General features: G+C 34.3%; 1 protein-coding gene across 3 annotated transcripts in view; it reads right to left on the bottom strand.

The window, feature by feature from the left end:
- Positions 1-19,519, bottom strand: part of LOC140149117 (cGMP-specific 3',5'-cyclic phosphodiesterase-like) — a 132,690-nt gene that overhangs the window by 70,807 nt on the left and 42,364 nt on the right. For all 3 annotated transcript variants that reach the window (XM_072171290.1, XM_072171288.1, XM_072171291.1), the window contains exon 3: positions 2,064-2,153. In XM_072171290.1, coding sequence (XP_072027391.1) covers positions 2,064-2,153 — 90 coding nt within the window. The remainder of the gene's footprint in view (positions 1-2,063; positions 2,154-19,519) is intronic.

The raw sequence follows: 19,519 nt of genomic DNA, 5'->3' as shown, positions 1-19,519 counted from the left end.
GCCTATTCTTGCCAGTATGCCAGCTATTCCCTGTATGCACCAATCTAACCTAACCTGCAGAGAAACAATCTATTTGCTTATTATACCTTACACAGCAACTAACCAACACTTGTCCATCTCAATTTGACTCATGTCAGTTCTGCTGTAACAGCTGTAAGCAACTATCAACTAGTCCATAGAATTTGAGAAGAAAGGCAGCTCAAAAGTATGTCATTAAATTACAAAAGGAGAACATTGGCATCCTCCTGAGCTGAGATAGATAGATACATCTCAATATCCTCATTTGAAATCAGCATCTTGACAGCAATCTTTGTTCCACACAAGTTGAAAGCGGCAAGTTGAATGTGTTGCAACTATACGTGCATCTGTAAAACTATCACCTAGTATACCGCCATGTTTTCATTAAAGCATACTTTGTCCATCTTAATTTCTGGACAGATAAGAATAGAATCATGTAATATTAAGAATGGCCAAAGGCAAGAATCAACTACACTAACACCCATGAGACACAAGGATAGCTGGATCTGGAAACACCTTCACTTTACTCAAATTGCTTCCCAATAGTGTTTCTCTCTGTATTATACTCTCTGACTGGATGACATTTATGTATAGACACTTTATTTCCTGTCCACAAGAAGGCTATTCTACTTGTGTAATAGGCCTACTAGTATTAATTCCTTTAAGAAAATACATGACAATTTGTCTAAGTTACACATTGCCCAAATCCACATTTCCACTGCCAATCAATACTAGATTAACTGGCAATGTTATCGTCAGCCGTTCCATACAACAATGTATCATAATGCTATATACATATATGATATAATGGTATTTGAACCGTCTATGATATGTATTATTAATTGCATCGTTCATTTAGTGCTCATTTACGATGGTCTTTGAACTTTGTAAAGGAGATGGGAAGCGATTAAAATCATGGCTCAAGTAACGAACATGCAAAAGTGTAATATTTGAATTCATTGGATTCTCTATGATAACATTCATGTGTTGCTTTTCCCAGAGCTACAGGGAATTTTTGAAAATAAAAATCTTACAAATGTTTCAAAAACCTAACAAAGAACATAGCTCATGTTTTGTTTTGACTTCTTCATACATATAACAAACTTACATTATTCAAAGTTTGATCAGTAGTATGAAATGATCTCCACACCATAATGCAATTGAACACTATTCAACTAGATCACTTGCATACTTGAGACATTTTATGAAGAAAAATCAATGTTACCTGCGTAATCAAAGACATTGATGCTGTGGTGAGTGGCTGACATAGCTGTACAATCCACATTCCTAATAAAGTCTAGCCATGTTAAAAAGAATCTTTCAAACATGAAAGATTTTGAAACACTCATTTCTAGCAGCAAGTTTAAATGAGATAAGTGCATAATTCCCTGATTTTTCTTGTACACATTGACAGACTCGTCTCATTTCAATCAGTCAGTTTAAATGAGATAAGTGCTTACTCACCTGATTCATCTTGTACTCATTAACACACTCATCTCATTTCTACCAGTATGTTGTCTTGTACTCATTGACAGAGTCCTCTCACTTCTATCAATAAGTTCAAATGAGATAAGTGTGTACTCACCTGATTTCTCTTGTACTCATTAATTAACAGGCCTGTCTCATTTCTATCAGCAAGTTTAAATGAGAGAAGCACTTACTCATCTGATTTTTCTCGTACTCATTGACAGACTTGTCTCATTTCTGTCACCTAATTTAAATGAGATTATCGCCTACTCATCTGATTTCTCTTGTACTCATTGACAGACTTGTCTCATTTCTATCAGCTAATTTAAATGAGATTCTCGCCTACTCACCTGATTTCTCTTGTACTCATTGACAGACTTGTCTCATTTCTATCAGCTAATTTAAATGAGATTATTGCCTACTCACCTGATTTCTCTTGTACTCATTGACAGACTTGTCTCATTTCTATCAGCTAATCTAAATGAGATTATTGCCCACTCACCTGATTTCTCATGTACTCATTGACAAACTCATCTCATTTCTATCAGCTAGTTTAAATGAGATTATTGCCTACTCACCTGATTTCTCTTGTACTCATTGACAGACATCTCAAAGAGTTGTGCATTCATGATGCCTATACCACAGAATGTCAAGTAGTTACGAAATACCTGCACAAACAAACAAATAAAAATGAATTCATTAATCATGTTTATATCGCTGCCTTTAAAGAAGTTCGGCTACCTTTAACCTGTTTCTTAGATATAATCATTATAAGAAGCAAACTATTTTCCTGAAGATTATACATTCTGTTAATTAGTAAAACACTTAACATAATTATGTAAAGAAATTACGACGTCTTTGGTTTTATAATGTCAAAGGTAACCACTAATATAAAGTCAATTTACCAATTTGATCAATCCAACCCAATCAATACCAACTGACACTATTCCTTCATAAATACAATTTTAACACACACACATTCATTCGCAAGTAAGCATTAAATCAATTTGGGTTCTGAAAAATTAACCTAGTATTTTGTTAAAAACCCAATTACAGTTGCAGCATGTTTGTAGGGCACTGATAACATTTAATCAAAATGTCTCATGCACTACCATGATACCTAGTGCCAAGAGAAACAGGATACGTATAATTAGACCTGCAAGGAAAGTTATTATTTTGTATCAACATGAAAATATATCTAGCCTGTAGCACTTTATTGGAAACTTGCAAACTTTGGTCTGCAATCACGTCCCAATTCAATTGATAAGATAAATGGGCAAAAGATATCAACAAGCATTGAGTGTGTTACACCAGCTGGGCCACCTGGTCATTTTATAGAAACCAAAGACAGTTACTGGGTTAGCAGGCCAAAGAATGCAAACAAATGCAGTCTCCTAGCTACATGCATCTTGTATTTCATTATATATTCCTCAAATACAATAATACTCTTCTGTCATTTCTTTTCATTGTTTCCGGCAACATTCCTCAAGCATATGGTCAAATTAAAAAGGTTGAATATATAGTGCACGCGCACTGAGATGTTGATGCGTCTCATGCACGAGCCCTGAAGGGGGAGTGCATTAGACGCAGCAACATATCAGTACAAGAAAGCACTGTGCGTACTTCGTGCCCGTGCAATTATACAATATTTATGCACAGCTAGTAATTTACTAACGCTTGCTCTGATTGGTTCTCACTATCTAGGAGTGTATGAAATCTACATAAAGTAGGCAAGACGTCTTCTCAAATTAACAAATTCCAATACCTTACTTGCATTTCTCAGCCCAGCATTCCAAGAAAACATACAAAACTTCTGAATTTCATTATTTCATTGTTGCAATATTTACTTTGATTAGGCAATAGAACCATATTTGTTTGATCTTTCATCATTCTTGGTCGATCCTTAATACTAATTGAAACATCTATTCACTGTTGTTAATAGTGATAAATATTAGTCTTTGTATGTAATTTTACTATTATTCTGATAAATTAGTTGATTATTCATTAGTAGCAAGTATTGAAACAGCATTGACGGTCGAACTCAAGATCAAATGAATTTGGCTGCAGAGCCAAGAAGGGAAAATCTGTTTACAGCACATTATTTGCAATGCAATGAAAGTATTTTATAGGAAAACAAAATGTAAGCACAACTAATAAAATTGCAAGTTTGTTCCATGATCAAACCTATATTAAAGCAAATTAAAATTTGTACTATAAAAATTCAGCCTGACTGCTGTGCACATAATGTGATGAGATGGTGGCAAAATGAGTTGGATGTCAGTTGTAAAATTGTTTTAAAGATGTGTCAAAAAGAAATTTCATTTACTTCATTGTTTTTGGCATCATGAACATTATTGTATCATAGTAACTATAATAAAGGGTGCATATAGTTTTCACTCTGTCTGATGGCAATGATATTAAAATTTAAAATAAGTATACATAAAACTGTTTTGTGTGAGCGACAAGAGTCTCCTTATACTTGATATGATATATTCAGTATTCCATCGTTGTTTACCTTTCTCCTACTGTAAACTCACCTGAGCAGTTGACTTAAGTGTGTCAGAGGTAATAGAAAAGGCAGAGGTGTCGGTTGGTTAAAGGCACATCATCATTTTATGATCAACTTAACAGTCTTCATTCAATATGCATCTAATATTCTTCTCTGATTATATGTGGATTCAGTGTTTGTCCTTGGGAAGTTGAATTCCTTCACATGATACAATATGCATAACAAAGAAAATGGAATAACCTCAGCTCCGAGCTGTATCTATTGTTATGTAATACGCCTATTACCGTGTGGGAGGGAATTTCAGTACAAATTTACTTCCGGTAGAGAGAGGAACTCAGGAGACACGTATTGAGAGATAGTCTCAAGAGAAATGACATTGAATTCTACTCATTTATAAAAATATGAACAGGAAAAGAACACATCATCTCACAATGTTTCAACAATGTACTTCCAACTCCTTAAAATAGGAGGTAGCAAGGTAACATTGATCAAAGGATTCTACCTAGACTTTGCTCCCATTTTGGTTCAGGGCTCATACTATCAAAAACAGAAATACAAAAAACATTTTCCCCAGTTACGCTTTGTTAACCAATCACGGGCCATGGAGAATTTGATTGACAGTGACGTCATACGTGAACTAGTCTTTTATTCCAACCCCTTTTGAGTATATCCACCAAGGGTAAACTGTCTACACTTTGATTATTCCTAGATAGGAAGCCAGCACATAACCCTGTCAATTGATATGGCCATGACAGAGCCCAATATAAACATGCCAGACAAAACACTCCTGTGCAGAATGTCTAACACATGTTTGTGTTGATAACTACTGATCCAAGTATATCAATGATTCTAAGCTTTGGGAGTGACGCTGTGTGTTGAAAATATACATGTAAAATTTGTGCACAATATTTACTCACTGCACATTTTGCCAAGCTGTTATAAATTCATGATGTGCACATTTTTCCAATACTGACGGATTAAATGATCCTCCCAAAAAGCTAGAAAAATTTAATAGCAGAATTTAATCAACTAAATGCACCTACTTGATCTATTCTTTAATCCATTTTAATATGTAAACAGGTTGCTATCTACTGAAGACAGCAACACTATCTGCCATGCAGCACTCATTTTGTTGGTCTTATGAAAATAAGATGAGCCACCTGCTAGCTGTCATATGATGAATGCAAGGTGAAGCTCAATAGCTGCCTCAAGGTAATAAAGGTTTACTGAATATTGTATTAATGCAAGATAAAGCAGAACCTGCTAGTTGTCATGATATATGCAAGGCGAGGCTCCATGGCTGCCTCACAATAATATTGGTGTAATGTAATATTGTATTAAAATAAGCTATTGGTGCCAATCTGTCTTGAAATGTAGGGGGACAACTGGCCTCAATTGTCAAAAAATGGCTTAAAAGAACAAAAAATGGGTCATTTTGCCGAAAGGTGACGGGACACATGTCAATGCCCCCTACCCACTGGGATTGATGCCATTGAAGCAATCTAAAGCAGAACCTGCTACCTGTCATATGTTTGTATGCAAGATGTGTCTCAATAGCTGCCTCAAGCTAATCAGGGGGTATACTGCAATGTTGAAAGCTAAAGCAGATATGAGTATGTTGATGGAAATAGGAGAAGAAAAAGGTAGAGCCAGAGACAAACAGAAAGAGTGAGGGAAGGAATTGAGGAAGAGATGCTGACAAACAAAGCTAATTTAAACAAGTGATCTCTTCAGGAGTAAAGTTTATTGTTGTAGTAGACAAGTATTACTTTATTTATTCACAATGTGAATGTATCATTTGAAGGTGTCGATTGTAGTATGAGACAAGCTATATGAGATGCAAAGATTCTTGATATCAAAATTTACTTTGTTGTCATCCATTGCATTCAATGATAAATGAATATGATCTGAATGTTGTAGTATTATTATGATCATATCATATTGCCCACACCATATAGAAATGTATAGAAATAACTATACCAATGGCAGCCAATGTACTTTGACGAGCTGGCTGGAGGAATATGTAAAATTGTGAAGTACCATACTGCTGAGGTGTTAGTCCAATATATTAGGAAAATATTTCTGTCGGTGACCCCATGTTGACAATGGCTAAATAACTATATTTTCAATATATTTCTTGTCTATCATTTTTATTTGCTCAGACTACTTGACCTTTTGTCAGATTATTTGTGGCAAAAGATGCTCCAAAAAAGCCAAAAATAAATAAAAACACAGACATTTGGGCAACAAGGAATTCCTCCTTTTATGTAGGAATTGTTGCTTAAAAGCAGTCAAAAGTTCTCATGCTAATTAACCATTTATTTTCCATATGGATATTACATTAATTTGTCTGTTACATTAATTTGTTACATATTACATTAATTTGTCTGTTCATTACAAGTTAATGAAGTTATATCTTTTAGTTGTATTGTCTGCTTTTTGTTACAAAAACACAGACAGATGTTGAAATCAGTAATGCTGTGAATGTGCTAAATGAGCCATTAAGAGTTAATTGCAACATCACCTGTGTACTTATTCTCTGTTTTACACATTGGCATCACAAATGCCTTCACATTCAACTTATGTATTACATGATTTAAATGTAACAGAAATAAAATATTTATAGGTTAATGAATGTGTATCACTTGTTGGGAGTGAAATTGTACAAAATATTGCATGCATACTGAGATATTGATGCGCCTAATGCACAAGCCCGCAGTGCACTAGTCACAGCAACATCTCTGAACAAGTGCATTATTTTGTGCAATTTTCTTGAGCAACATGTGATATGCAATTATTAACCTATTTGAGAAAAAAATCCAGTAATTTTTGCTATTTTAATAACAAAATTGTCACTAAAAATGTTTGAAAATGCAAGCAAATATTAAAGCATCAACCTGTAACAAAATAAATGTGTCCGTAGTACACGGAGTGTACGCCCATGATTTATACACAATCAATGCATGGTTCACATTTTTCTAACATTTGCACTGATTGGAAAAATGAATGTGTCCGTAGTACGCGGAGTGTGCGCTAGGCCTAGTGTGCGCCCATGCTTTATACACAATCAATGCATGGTTCACATTTTTCTAACATTTGCTCTGATTGGTTCTCACTATCTAGGAGTGTATGAATATGTTTTACTGTCTACCTTAGATAGCATTGCACCAAGGTTAAAGATAGTGTATAAACAGGGATAGATAGGTGGGTGTGCCTACAGACATATGATCATTATGAAGAATAACAAAGTATATCATATCATGGCATAAAATAGCATAGCACTGCCAAGTAATAGCAATACCAGCGTTAATAGTGAGAGTGATATGGATAGCAATAGCATATCATAATCATAGCATAAAATGTAGCATAGCTATTACATTTGCAATCTTGAGCATTTGTGACGTGTCATGTCAAAAGGAGACACTTTTGGGCAGGTTATGAATTTTGAGTTTTTTACATATCTTAAATAAAGAGATATTTTGCTCCACAACGCCGTTTTCCCCAACGTAATCGGACATTCCTAAGCGAAGATATTGAGTTCGAAAGTTATGGTATTATAAAATTGGAAATTGAGATATCGGCCTTTAAAAATATTATTGACAATGTTGAGAGTAGGAATTAACTTGAAAAATGTCTCAAAAACTACAAGATGCCAGTTATATTCCGGTCTAAAACTATCAGACAATATTTTTAGCATTAATAACATCACAAATTCGCAACAAACCTAAATTGTGAAAAAAATCACCCACCGGCAGATTTTTGGCTATTTCTCCATTTATGATCCTGCCCAAAAGTGTCTCCTTTTGACATGACACGTCACATTTATGCAACTATGTAGAAAAAATTACAGGAATGATTTGAAAGCAATCATATTTTTATTCACATTGAAGCAGTGGCAGGTCTATAATTGACTGGCAGATTAAAATCTCATATTGCAATATGGAAATTGCACATTTTGAGATTGAGAATAAGACAGATAGGATGGATAGAAAGTTTCTCTATGTCATCCAAGACATTATCAAGATTGTGTGCTAGCTGCATATATCATGGCTATGATAGATCAACAAATTGGTACATTAAAGCAGCAGCAGAGCAAGTAGTGAGGCAGATATGCTCAAAGCCCAAATGAAAGGGGCAAGATCAATGTTACCTGTTTATTCTTGTTGAGAATTTTTATGATTACAAAGTATGTAATTTGTTGATGATTATGATTATGAGTTGCTAGTGTTCAGTTTCTACCACCATAGTTATCTGCCAAGTGTAAAGGGGTATCTGTGAAACCTCTGATCAAGGCCTACAAAATAAATAATAGCAAAATGAAAACAAAATAAAGTAAATTAACTTAAATAATAAAGATTATTCCATTTTGTAACATTTCCAGTCTAGCCCCATACTAGTATTGAGTAATAAAATGGTGAAGCCAGGTGGAGCTGCACACAACACAGGTTGAATGACATTTTGGGTGAGATACTAATTCTTACTCACTCTAATGATAAGTTGAACTACCAAATGGGAGAAATTCAAATCCAGGAGAGTGCACTCCCCAATTCAGATATCCAGCGTACAGCTACATAAATAGCTCAATATGAGAAGAGTACCGATATTAAAACACAGCATCTAATGCGATTCAATTTTGTCTTTCTTGGTTCTTGTGAATTTCTGAAGAGAAAATAGTTTATGAAGTACCATTGAAATTCACTAGCACATTTATATATAGAAATGTTCTAGTTATGTTTATCCTCAAGATATAATAGTGGTTCCTCAATCGTGTAAGCATCAACACATTTTTGAGGAAGCCCCGAATGGACTGAAATTTGGTCATGTATAATGTAAGTGTCTTTAAATGAGAAAGAAATATATAATAATAATTGAAGAGACTGTACAGTGCTTGGCATATGTGTTCTGGAGGAATCAATAGATTCCACAGAAAGCATGTCTGCAATGCAGTTGGAAAACAAATTTAAAAATCAAAAATTCACATCATGAATGCGCAAGCACTTCCCAACTCAGATTATTGATTGAGACAAATGGTAGGCAGACTGAGACAAATTATTACAAATCATCATTTAAAAATAGAAAAACACTGTATTTAGGAAGTTTTAAATAAGTTGTTATATTAGAAACCACTTTAAAATGATAATTTTACAATCCTCCTATTTTCAAATTTTTTAATTTAATTTAATTTGAATACTTCATAATTATTTCAATTAATAATTCTGTTAATTGAATGAAAAATATCGTTTGAGATCGAATTTCTTGTGTCTGGTTATGACCAGGGTGTAAAAAATGAACGAAATAACAAAAGTATATAATTATTAAGGTAAAGAAAATATAGATAAGGCTTTTTTAAGTCTTTCAAACTATGCATATTTAATATACATAAATGGATGCATATAAGAGCTCAAATTCAATGCAATTTACAGGTGCAGTGTCTATGTAATATATTACATGAATTATAATAGCACGACATAAAACATTCAATAATTGATGATTTTGAGTAAAACAACCAAGCTGTGATGGTGCAGTCACGTAGATCCACCTACATTGTGCTTCTTGAAAAAATGATTTTGATGAGATGCAAATAAAGATGAGTTTGAACATATTCGGACTATATGCTCTATTTGCAAAGATGAAACCCAAGATTGAGAGGAATTCAAATAATTTCTAAGTGGATTGTTGATGGATACAGTATCATACATCCAGGTATAATAAATACTCTCTACAAGTTTGAAAAATTTAAGTCTAGAATTTACAATAGATTATATTTTGAAACTTAAGAGCATTTGGATAACGGTAGGGATTTTACATAATGGTTTGGGCTAAAATGTATGACTAAGATACAGTTTTTCCTAGGATAAGAAAAGCATTAGAGTACCTTTTTTCTTAAATGGCTCTAAATTATTGCCATCTACTGAAAATATTGGTTCAATCATTGCTATCTACTGAAGATAGCAGTTGAACTATTACTATCTACTGAAGATAGTAGTTGAATTATTACTATCTACTGAAGATAGCAGTTAAATAATTGTTGCAATCTACTGCAGATGGCAGTAGAATTATTGCTATCTACTGAAGATAGCGGTTGAATTATTGCTATCTACTGAAGATAGCAGTTGAATTGTTACTATCTACTGACGATAGCAGCTGAATAATTGTTGCTATCCACTGAAGATGACAGTTGAATCATTGCTATCTACTGAAGATAGCAGTTGAATTATTGCGATCTTCTGATGTTTTGCAGAGTTCCTTTTCAAATTAAGCATACTGCTACCCGTCCAGCAAATATTATTTTGCACAAAGTCCTATGCATAAGCTTGATGTTACATGCATATTATATATATGACATAGTTAACACTAAAAGGAACCTTGCAATAGTTATACCAGTTGAATTATTGAATATATTGGTTCAATTATTGCTATCTACTAAAGATAGCAGTTGAATTATTGCTATCTACTGAAGATATCAATTGAATTATTGCTATCTACTGAAGATAGCAGTTGAATCATTACTATCTACTGAAGATAGCAGTTGAATAATTGTTGCCACCTACTGATGATAGCAGTTGAATCATTGCTATCTACATAGCTGTTGAATTATTGCTGCTATATACTGAAGATGGTAGTTGAATCATTGCTATCTGAAGAAAGCAGTTCGATCATTGCTATCTACTGAAGATAGTTGAATTATTGCTATTTACTGAAGATAGCAGTTGAACTATTACCATCTACTGAAGATAGCAGTTGAATTATTATTATATCCTTCATTCATAGATTCTTGTTCATTGATTGGTTAAAAGTGTGTCACGTGATCAAAAATAAACACACTATTCTGTGAGGAAGTGCAAAAAGTACTATTTACGTCCGTAAATATTACGTCCGTAAATAGTACATCCAAGCCGTAAATAGTATTTCTGAATAGTTACTATATACGGATAGCAGCATACCCACGTCGCAGTCCATAAAGCATAACAATAACATTGAGCGTCGACATTGACTATAAGAGTATTTTGTCACTGCCGAGCGACAACACAAAAATGGCGAAATATAAATCAAGCTGGAGTGGGCTGCTACTGCTGAAGAAGATCACAATTTCAGCTGTTTAATTTGAATTGTTACCAGTTCTAGCGCAGGAATATTTACTGAATTCATACCACAGACCAACACAGCCAGATTCAGAGCGACACTGACACGGTAAGCTTAAAAACAAACACTGACAGTGCGAGACAGTCTCGGACCGCCTAGGCCATGCATGCATGAAGGTAGCTGGCCTAGTACCGTGCGTGTGGAGGCCTATCCCGATTGCACGATGGCCTTCGAAGTTTACACATGTAAATCTTTTTACATGTAACAACTTGAACAAAGAAACACTGACCGTGAGTAAGGTTAAAACCACTAACACACGAACATGACAGTGCGAGGTTTTTGAACCGCCTAAACCGGACTGCCGTGCATAGGCCCTACCTAGGCCTATCTTGAAGCATGGTGGAGTTTTCATATAATCTTTTAACCAATCAATGCACAAAAAATCTATGAATGAAGGATATAAAACAAATATATACTGCCTTCATTCGAGAGTTCTGGTTAAAACTATGGTCCTCGCTGAGATCAATATAGTACTATTTTCCTTCGGGGCTGCGCCCTCAGGAAAATAGTACTATTGATCTCACCTCGGGCCCATAGTTTTAACCAGAACCTCTCATGGCAGTATATATTTGTATACTATCTACTGAAGATAGCAGTTAAATAATTGTTGCTTTCCACTGAAGATGACAGTTCAATCAATGCTATCAGTTGAATTATTGCTATCTTCTGATGTTTTGCAGGTTTCCTTTTCAAATTATTAGGATAATTAATAATTGATAGCTTAATAATTATTGTTATCTACTGATGATATCAGTTATATTATACTGAATGTAACAGTTCAAAGTGTAGTTTAGTTATTGTTATCTCCTGAAGATAGCAATCCATGGTCTTTAAACTGCACACACACAATGACAACTTGGGACTATTCTCCATCTACAACAACTGATGACAGCATAATGTTAACTTAACAGAAAAAAGCAAGCATCTCTATCCTGCAAAGATATGTGTAGTTTATTAATGAATGATTCTAATTCTAATTACATAATTATTTATGACAAACCCTTTAAAAACAAACTAGGTCAAGATTATACTCTCTACAACATATTGAACACAAATGTTTTTAAAGTTCAGTGCATCCCTTCAGTTGTTTCTGTTAGCATATGCTTCATTTGTCTACCTTGACTAGTCACAAATAATATATGATGACTGGCCGGCTAGCTTATTAAAAGAATACAAAAATAGCCAGTGGATATATATATAAACACATGTACAGAATGAGATTAGCCAGAGAAGCAATTTATTAAAGTAATAAACAATCTCAGTGGCTTACTGATAAAATACCATACTTTGAGATGGTGAGCTGAGAATACGGTATTACTGTATGATGTAATAGTGTTATGAATATATTCATCAGAAAGGGCATATTAATTTACTCCGGTTTTTGTGCGTCTGGTTGGCCATTGTGGGATGGAAGTTGACATAGTAATATTAATGCGTATCATTATTTGCCATCATCAAAAAATGAAGAGTAAATATCTGCAATGTGAAATTCTATATATCTGATAAATAGAAAATTAACAAATCTCTCCCCTGCCCTTTCACATGTGCCTTCTGCATGTGGCAACCAATTCTATATATGACATATGTGATGTGATCAAGCAACATCAGTCCGAACTCGGAAATATTAAATTTTCAGTTTCTATAGGATAGAGCAAAGATAAAGATATGAGCAATTAAAGAGTTTCCAAAACAAGAGGAAACAAAAGGAAATATTTCATTTGTATGGCTATATCTCAAAATCAATATTTCTGAGTTCTGACTGATTTTGCTTGATCGCATCACATATTTGTATTTCTGAATAATTTTGCAACCTAGTAAAACTGCTTCAAAAGTGCTTCTTAAAGATATAATGTCATGAAATGGGACGTTTACTTTTTTGGTTTGTTAAGAAAACCATGTATCCCATTACCCATAATTTAGTCTAGGAATACTATTTAGACTTGATCAAGTAATTTCATCAGCCTACCTAATAGCCTATAGGGTATCAAGCCTTTGTATTTAGTTAACACATATGTGAACTAGCCCAGTTTAAAAGTGCATGGTTTCAACACCCTTATCTCAGCATCTAAGTATAGTAAAGCTGATACATGTAGAGAGGTGACGACCATTGAAATCCCTGAAGGCGTGATGTGTTGTTGCTAGCTAGCTAGCTGTATGTAACATCCAGCCACTCCAATTTAACAGGTTGAGGTAGGACTAATCAATTACCCACACCATATCGTTTTTAAAGGTCTACGCTTCAACGCTGATAGATCATATGTTAATAAGCAATCTGACCTACCTGCATCTTTACTCCATGAATATTGTAATGTTAAGTATATTACAAAAATGAAAATGAAATAAAAGGTTTGAGTTAACAGAAGAAAAGAAAGATATTTCAACTGTGCACTAGTATTAGTTCCAAACAGGTAATTTGAAGCAGGTTTCAATAATGGAACTGTGTGATAAGTTTACATACTATAGCATACCTGCCAACATTGAAAACCTAGAAGACAGAGTCCAATAATATAGACTGACCAATAGAGCGAAGTGAGCAGAGTGTTTTAGCGGCGACCTATTGAAAATAGTACTGCTATCATTTTTTACCATCTACTGAAGACCGCAGTTAGAATTATTGCTATCTTGGTTGAATCATTATTGAAACCTACTGAATATGACAGGTAATATAGAATAAGGCTCCCTAACCCTAAGCCTAACCCTTATTCTATATTCGGACTAGAGAACCTTCAGATCAGCAAACTTCATTTGGTTTTCAGACTAGAGAACTTTTGGACTAGCAATCCTTCGTACTAGCGACCCTTTGTACTAGCGACCCTTTGGACTAGAGAGAAATCACGTTCCAAAATGGGGGGGGGGGCACTTATAAGAAGTCATTTATACAACAATAAATCCAGAATAAATCCAGAGACGATATTGCGTCTAATGCATTATACATGATTTGCATTTCTCTAACATTTGTTCTGATTGGTTCTCGCTATCTAAGAGTGTGTGAAGAATGTACAATCAGGTGCCCATGATCAATATAAGATGCCTAATTTAGTTGTGTTTGTTAATGATAGTGGTATTGCAGGTAGCTTTATACACATCCGGGTAATATGAATACTACTTCCCTGTGTGATATTATCTATCATTGTACCAGACACTCTGCACTGATTCCCCTGCCCACACACAAGACACTATAATCTTGAGTCTTAGATTGTTCTCAAGTAACTTCACCAAGAAGGCATGACCGCTGGTCGGCCCATACTTAGCTAATCTATCTTAAGTAGTATCACATTTAAATGTTTGAACCCAAATTGACGTGATTGAATTTCACTGTGATTCTATCATTTATCATTGGTTTAATTGTAAACCATCTTTTCCCCTCCGATTTTCTAAGAGGATATCACTATAAGAAAATAAGAAATACATAATAAAATATCACACTTATTAATCCACATAACTGTTTCCAGTCCAGTTTTCCTTAGGGGTGTTTCAATAAGCAAAATAAGAAATACATGTAAGATATCAAACTTATTACCCCACATAATCCAGGGTTTATTAAATAACTAGCGGGTGTCCACTAGCTGAATACACTGGAGCGATCACCAAAACGGGAAGAATTATTACTTTAAGAAACAAACAAGCAAAAATCTCAACTTCTGAACATCAACTTTTGAAGTCTTCTTGTTTTCTTTCACACAAGCTGAGTAAATCAGTTCATCTAGTGAAGTATCATGGCAGTCCCAGTATAATTTGTAGTTCAATAATGGGCTCTTTAGTAAATTGATAAATGGACCTGTGATTAAGCACCTAATAGATCCTCACTTTGGCAGTCAATTATCAGAATGCACCCCAGCAAACACAAAACCTTTTCAAAAACATTTGCAAGATGTTAGAAAAGGTTACCAGAAAATGTTAAAGGTTGGGTTGTACAGGGTGTCCCAAAAGTCGTCTTTACCATTTGAACCATCATATCTCTCACACCTATCATCATAAGCAAAATCCAAATATATATTTGAAAAGAGCAAATTTGTACAATTATTCTAAAATCAAACATGACATCATTTTTCTCTTCTTTGAAAGCATTAACACCTTTTCAAACCCACCAAATATTGGTATTTTATGAGCTAATTTGTGACTCAAGTGCCTTCTTAAAACTATTAAATTATGTCAACTTTTAGATATTCAAATTCAAGTCACGGTGTTTGTCGAAGATGTTTACCAACTTTAAATATTTGATGTTAAGACTTCTAAAGTTTAAAATTAAATTCTGTCACTGAAGACCTCTAAACACAAGAAAATACCCAATTACATTTCCCCTGAATATCAATGATGTCAGTCAAAATTGCTTTATGGCAAAGCCTCTTTTATAGACCCTTTGGCCTTTGTCATGTATTCACTTTAAAAGTTTTCAAAACTTCTAGTGCTTCAAACTTCAAAGTTTTCTGCTAATTTTACCTTAAATAATTATGAATTACTAGTAATACAAATTTGTACAATTTATTTCAGCAAAATGAGAAATGCAAATATTTTAAGAAAAAAATGTGCTGAAAGCATGTTTAACTGTTGATTATTTGAATCTACCAGCACATGAACATACATTTGGATAGTTATATCATGTTACATTGATCACCAATCCTGACTGACTGTAATTGGGTTACCATAACAACTTGTAGATTTTGCTATTCTTTTTTGACGAAGTTGGCGGTGTTAAGCTGCTCAAGTGACAGAGAATCAACTCAAAAGCAGACTTAAATATTCAATTAAAATGCCAAAGTGATAAAATTACTGACTGCTTTTAAAGTAAACCTCTTTAACATTTTCATCTGTGTGTTTAGCCGAGAACTGATGTTGTTATTGGAGCAGGTTCTCCATTAGACCCAGGTTATATTTGTCATTTAATCATCTGTAGCTTATGACAGCATAATGATGAAATACTACTTGTACCACACATACACCTACTTGTTAAGGCCTGCATATCAAATAAGGATCTTCAACTTTTTCCTATGTAACTGAGGATCTTGCACACCAGAAGCTAAGCTCCCAACCATGGATCCATCGGACCTTTTACTATCCAACTTACACATGACTCAACACTGGTAGAAGAGACATGGTCTTGTGCAATTATATATTGTTTGCATGTTGGTAGGTAAAGGGAACCATGGATGTCCTCGGTTGTGGGTTTCCTTGGTTGCTCTGCTATTTTGTGTGTGCGTCATTGTTTACAGGGCTTTATAAACGCACACACCCCTACCTTACAACAGCTTGCAAATTTGTGGCTTTTACAACATGCTAACACTATGTAACCAATTAGCTGTTAACCGACTTTTAGAGATTTATAATCCGGGTCAGTGTTCATTAATATGCACAAGTAATAAAATGTTTTTTCATTTCTACCCTGCCCCAAAATTGCCTGCCCTTCTCCATGATTACAATTGCAATGCCCTTTTACATAACCAGGGTATTCAAAACTTTAGTAGAGAGTACTCAACAATTACACCATATAAAATACTATCTTAGCAAAGAGCAAAATATTTATGCAGAAAGACTTAAAATAATAACCATACATATTTCCTTGAACAATTTGTTTCAAGTATCACCATGTATTAGCAGCATCATTTGGTTAGCTCAATGCTCTCAAGACCTGACAAATTTATTCAGTTTATCGACTGTAATAACACTTGTTTGAACACAAGAGCACTCTGTGCATTAGGTGATGGTCAGGAGGATTTAAGCTTGTGCTTGTGTTGTTCTTGTTTCTTAATTGACTTTCTGCTCCATTTATGCCAGCTGAGATGATTTTGTCCAAGTAACCCACATTTTTAAATGTCACTGACAAGTCTGACATGATGTGTTACATATCTGGATAAAGCAATGTCTAAGCAGGCTAGAGCAAATCACAAAGATGATGTAAACATACCTTTAAACAGGCTCTACTGTTATCGACCTGGTTGCTGCAGTCATTTTTAGGGGATGCTTTCAAAAATAATTTTTTTACAAGTATAAACATTCAAAATATGGTGTATCTGAGGTTAAAATGATCACAAACTAAAAGAATTAGAAGGTAATTTTATTCAAACATTTCAAAAGCTTACAAGCCTAATCATGGAACAGAAACTGCTCTTCTGAAAGTGAAAAATGATATTCTATGTGCACTGGGACAACAAAAAAAGCCGTTTATCTTGTATTATTAGATCTAAGTGCAGCTTTTGACATTATTGATTTTGATATTTTGAATGATAGACTTGAAAAATCTCTTGGCATTAATGGAGCCGTGCGATCCTGGATACTCTCCTACCTCAAAGGACGTAATAGTCAAGTTGGTATAGGTGGTGATTTTTCTAAAACTCAAACAATGGAATTTGGCCTACCCCAGGGATCAGTGGTAGGTCCTGGGATGTTTAGCTACTACACATACCCACTTGGAAAAATTATCCAGAAACACAGATTAAACTATCACATATATGCAGATGATACGCAAATATATACAGAATTTAATCCCCGCATACCTGGAGATAGTGTAACTGCTCTTTTTAAATTGGAATCATGTATTGCTGAAATCAAGAATTGGATTAATGTAAATAAGCTGAAGCTGAATGAAGATAAAACTGAATTCTTTGTTGCTAGTTCTGCATATAATTAAAAATATATATATGAACCAACTCTTAACGTATGTGGAACAATTATCAAACCATCTGATTCTGTACGCAACCTTGGAGTTCTTTTTGATTCAACCATGTCTATGTCATCTCAAATATCGGCTGTCTCTCTCTCTTTAAATTATCATCTTCGTAATATAGGACACATTCGCTGTTATATTGATAAAGACACTTGCAACCATGCTGTCCGCTCACTTGTTATTTCTCGAATTGATTATTGTAACTCTTTATTATATGGAACAACTGTAAAAAACACACAAAAAACTACAAAAGATGCAAAACAGAGCTGCCAGACTTGTTTTCATGGCAAACCGTATGGAACACACCACTCCTCTGCTGAAAGAGCTTCACTGGCTTCCAGTAAATGAGCGTATTACCTACAAACTACTCACATTCGCATATAAAAGTAGACATGAAACAACACCACTGTACATACAAAATCTCTTAAAATCTCACACATTTTCTGATGGTATGTTCCTACGATCACATGCTGATGGCAGTATGCTTGAAGTTAAGGAGAATACACGAAGAACTGTTGATTCTGTTAAGGAGAATACACGAAGAACTGTTGATTCTTGAATAATAATCCACGAGGCGTTAGCCGAGTGGATTATTTTCAAGAATCAACAGTTTTGAGTGTATTCTCTGACTTAAACCATTGCTTTATACTAACAACTTAGTATTTTCTAAAACTGTGCATTCGTAAGTTACTAGTAATAATAAATGGAAAAAGCAAACATTACATTGTTCCATTGTAATTTCTTTATCTGTTGATTCGTATTATTGATATATTACATTTACAAAGTATCTCACACCTGTAATTTCTATATCTGTAGATTCGTACATAATTAGACAATCAATAGTTGTTTATACCATGCACTTCTGATGTATAGTACTGAAGTAGATGCGTTTATAGGTCTCTATTTTGCATAACAAGGAAAATTGCCATAATAGTCATGGGTTCATATCAAATGGCCAATGACAAAATCATTGCAGTGTTACACCTGAAGATAGCTAGACCTGTGCTGTGTTCTGTATATTACTACACACGATTTTATTGAAGATGAAGGATGTCCTATCTTCATGATGATTTGCAGTTATTTGCCATATAGAAATTATCTAAAATACTCAGAAGAAAGGATACCAAGCAATGAAACTCTTCTTCCGTAAATCGAGTGTTCGGTTTAGGAACAACCATGCAATTATGGAAATTATTTGTTATCTTCGTTGAAATGCATTCCGTATTCATAGTAATTTGGATAATTACAATTTTTCGATGGAATCATTCAAAGGATATATTGTTGATTCATGGGATTTGTTTTGAAGATGTCTTTCGAAAAGGGAAAAGGACCTAAAACATGATTCTACATTTAGCCGAACAAAGGTAGGCATATGTCCATTTTAAATGTGTAAACAGAGGAAGAATTCGTTTTATTTGGTTGGTCCTATTAATAATACCTACTGTCCCTGAATTTCAGCAGCAAAAACAAAACAAAAAAACCACAACAAAACTTACGCCTTCCGACACGGAAAAAAGCCTCGACCTCAACTTCCTACCCCCTGGAATTCAAATGGAGTGTCCCTATAACCATGCTAACATTAATATTTAATTATCGGATAGGCCTAGTGATCGATATAAGTAAATATTCAAGCGTGCCAAAATACCACCAGATGAAACAAAATGCAGTTTGTACACGAAAGACAAATAAAAATTAAACAGAAAATAGATCTACGGTGGTAT

Source organism: Amphiura filiformis, chromosome 3 (genome assembly GCF_039555335.1).
Source record: "Amphiura filiformis chromosome 3, Afil_fr2py, whole genome shotgun sequence".
Taxonomy (NCBI): domain Eukaryota; kingdom Metazoa; phylum Echinodermata; class Ophiuroidea; order Amphilepidida; family Amphiuridae; genus Amphiura; species Amphiura filiformis.
This window is presented reverse-complemented; position numbering and strand designations above follow the sequence as displayed.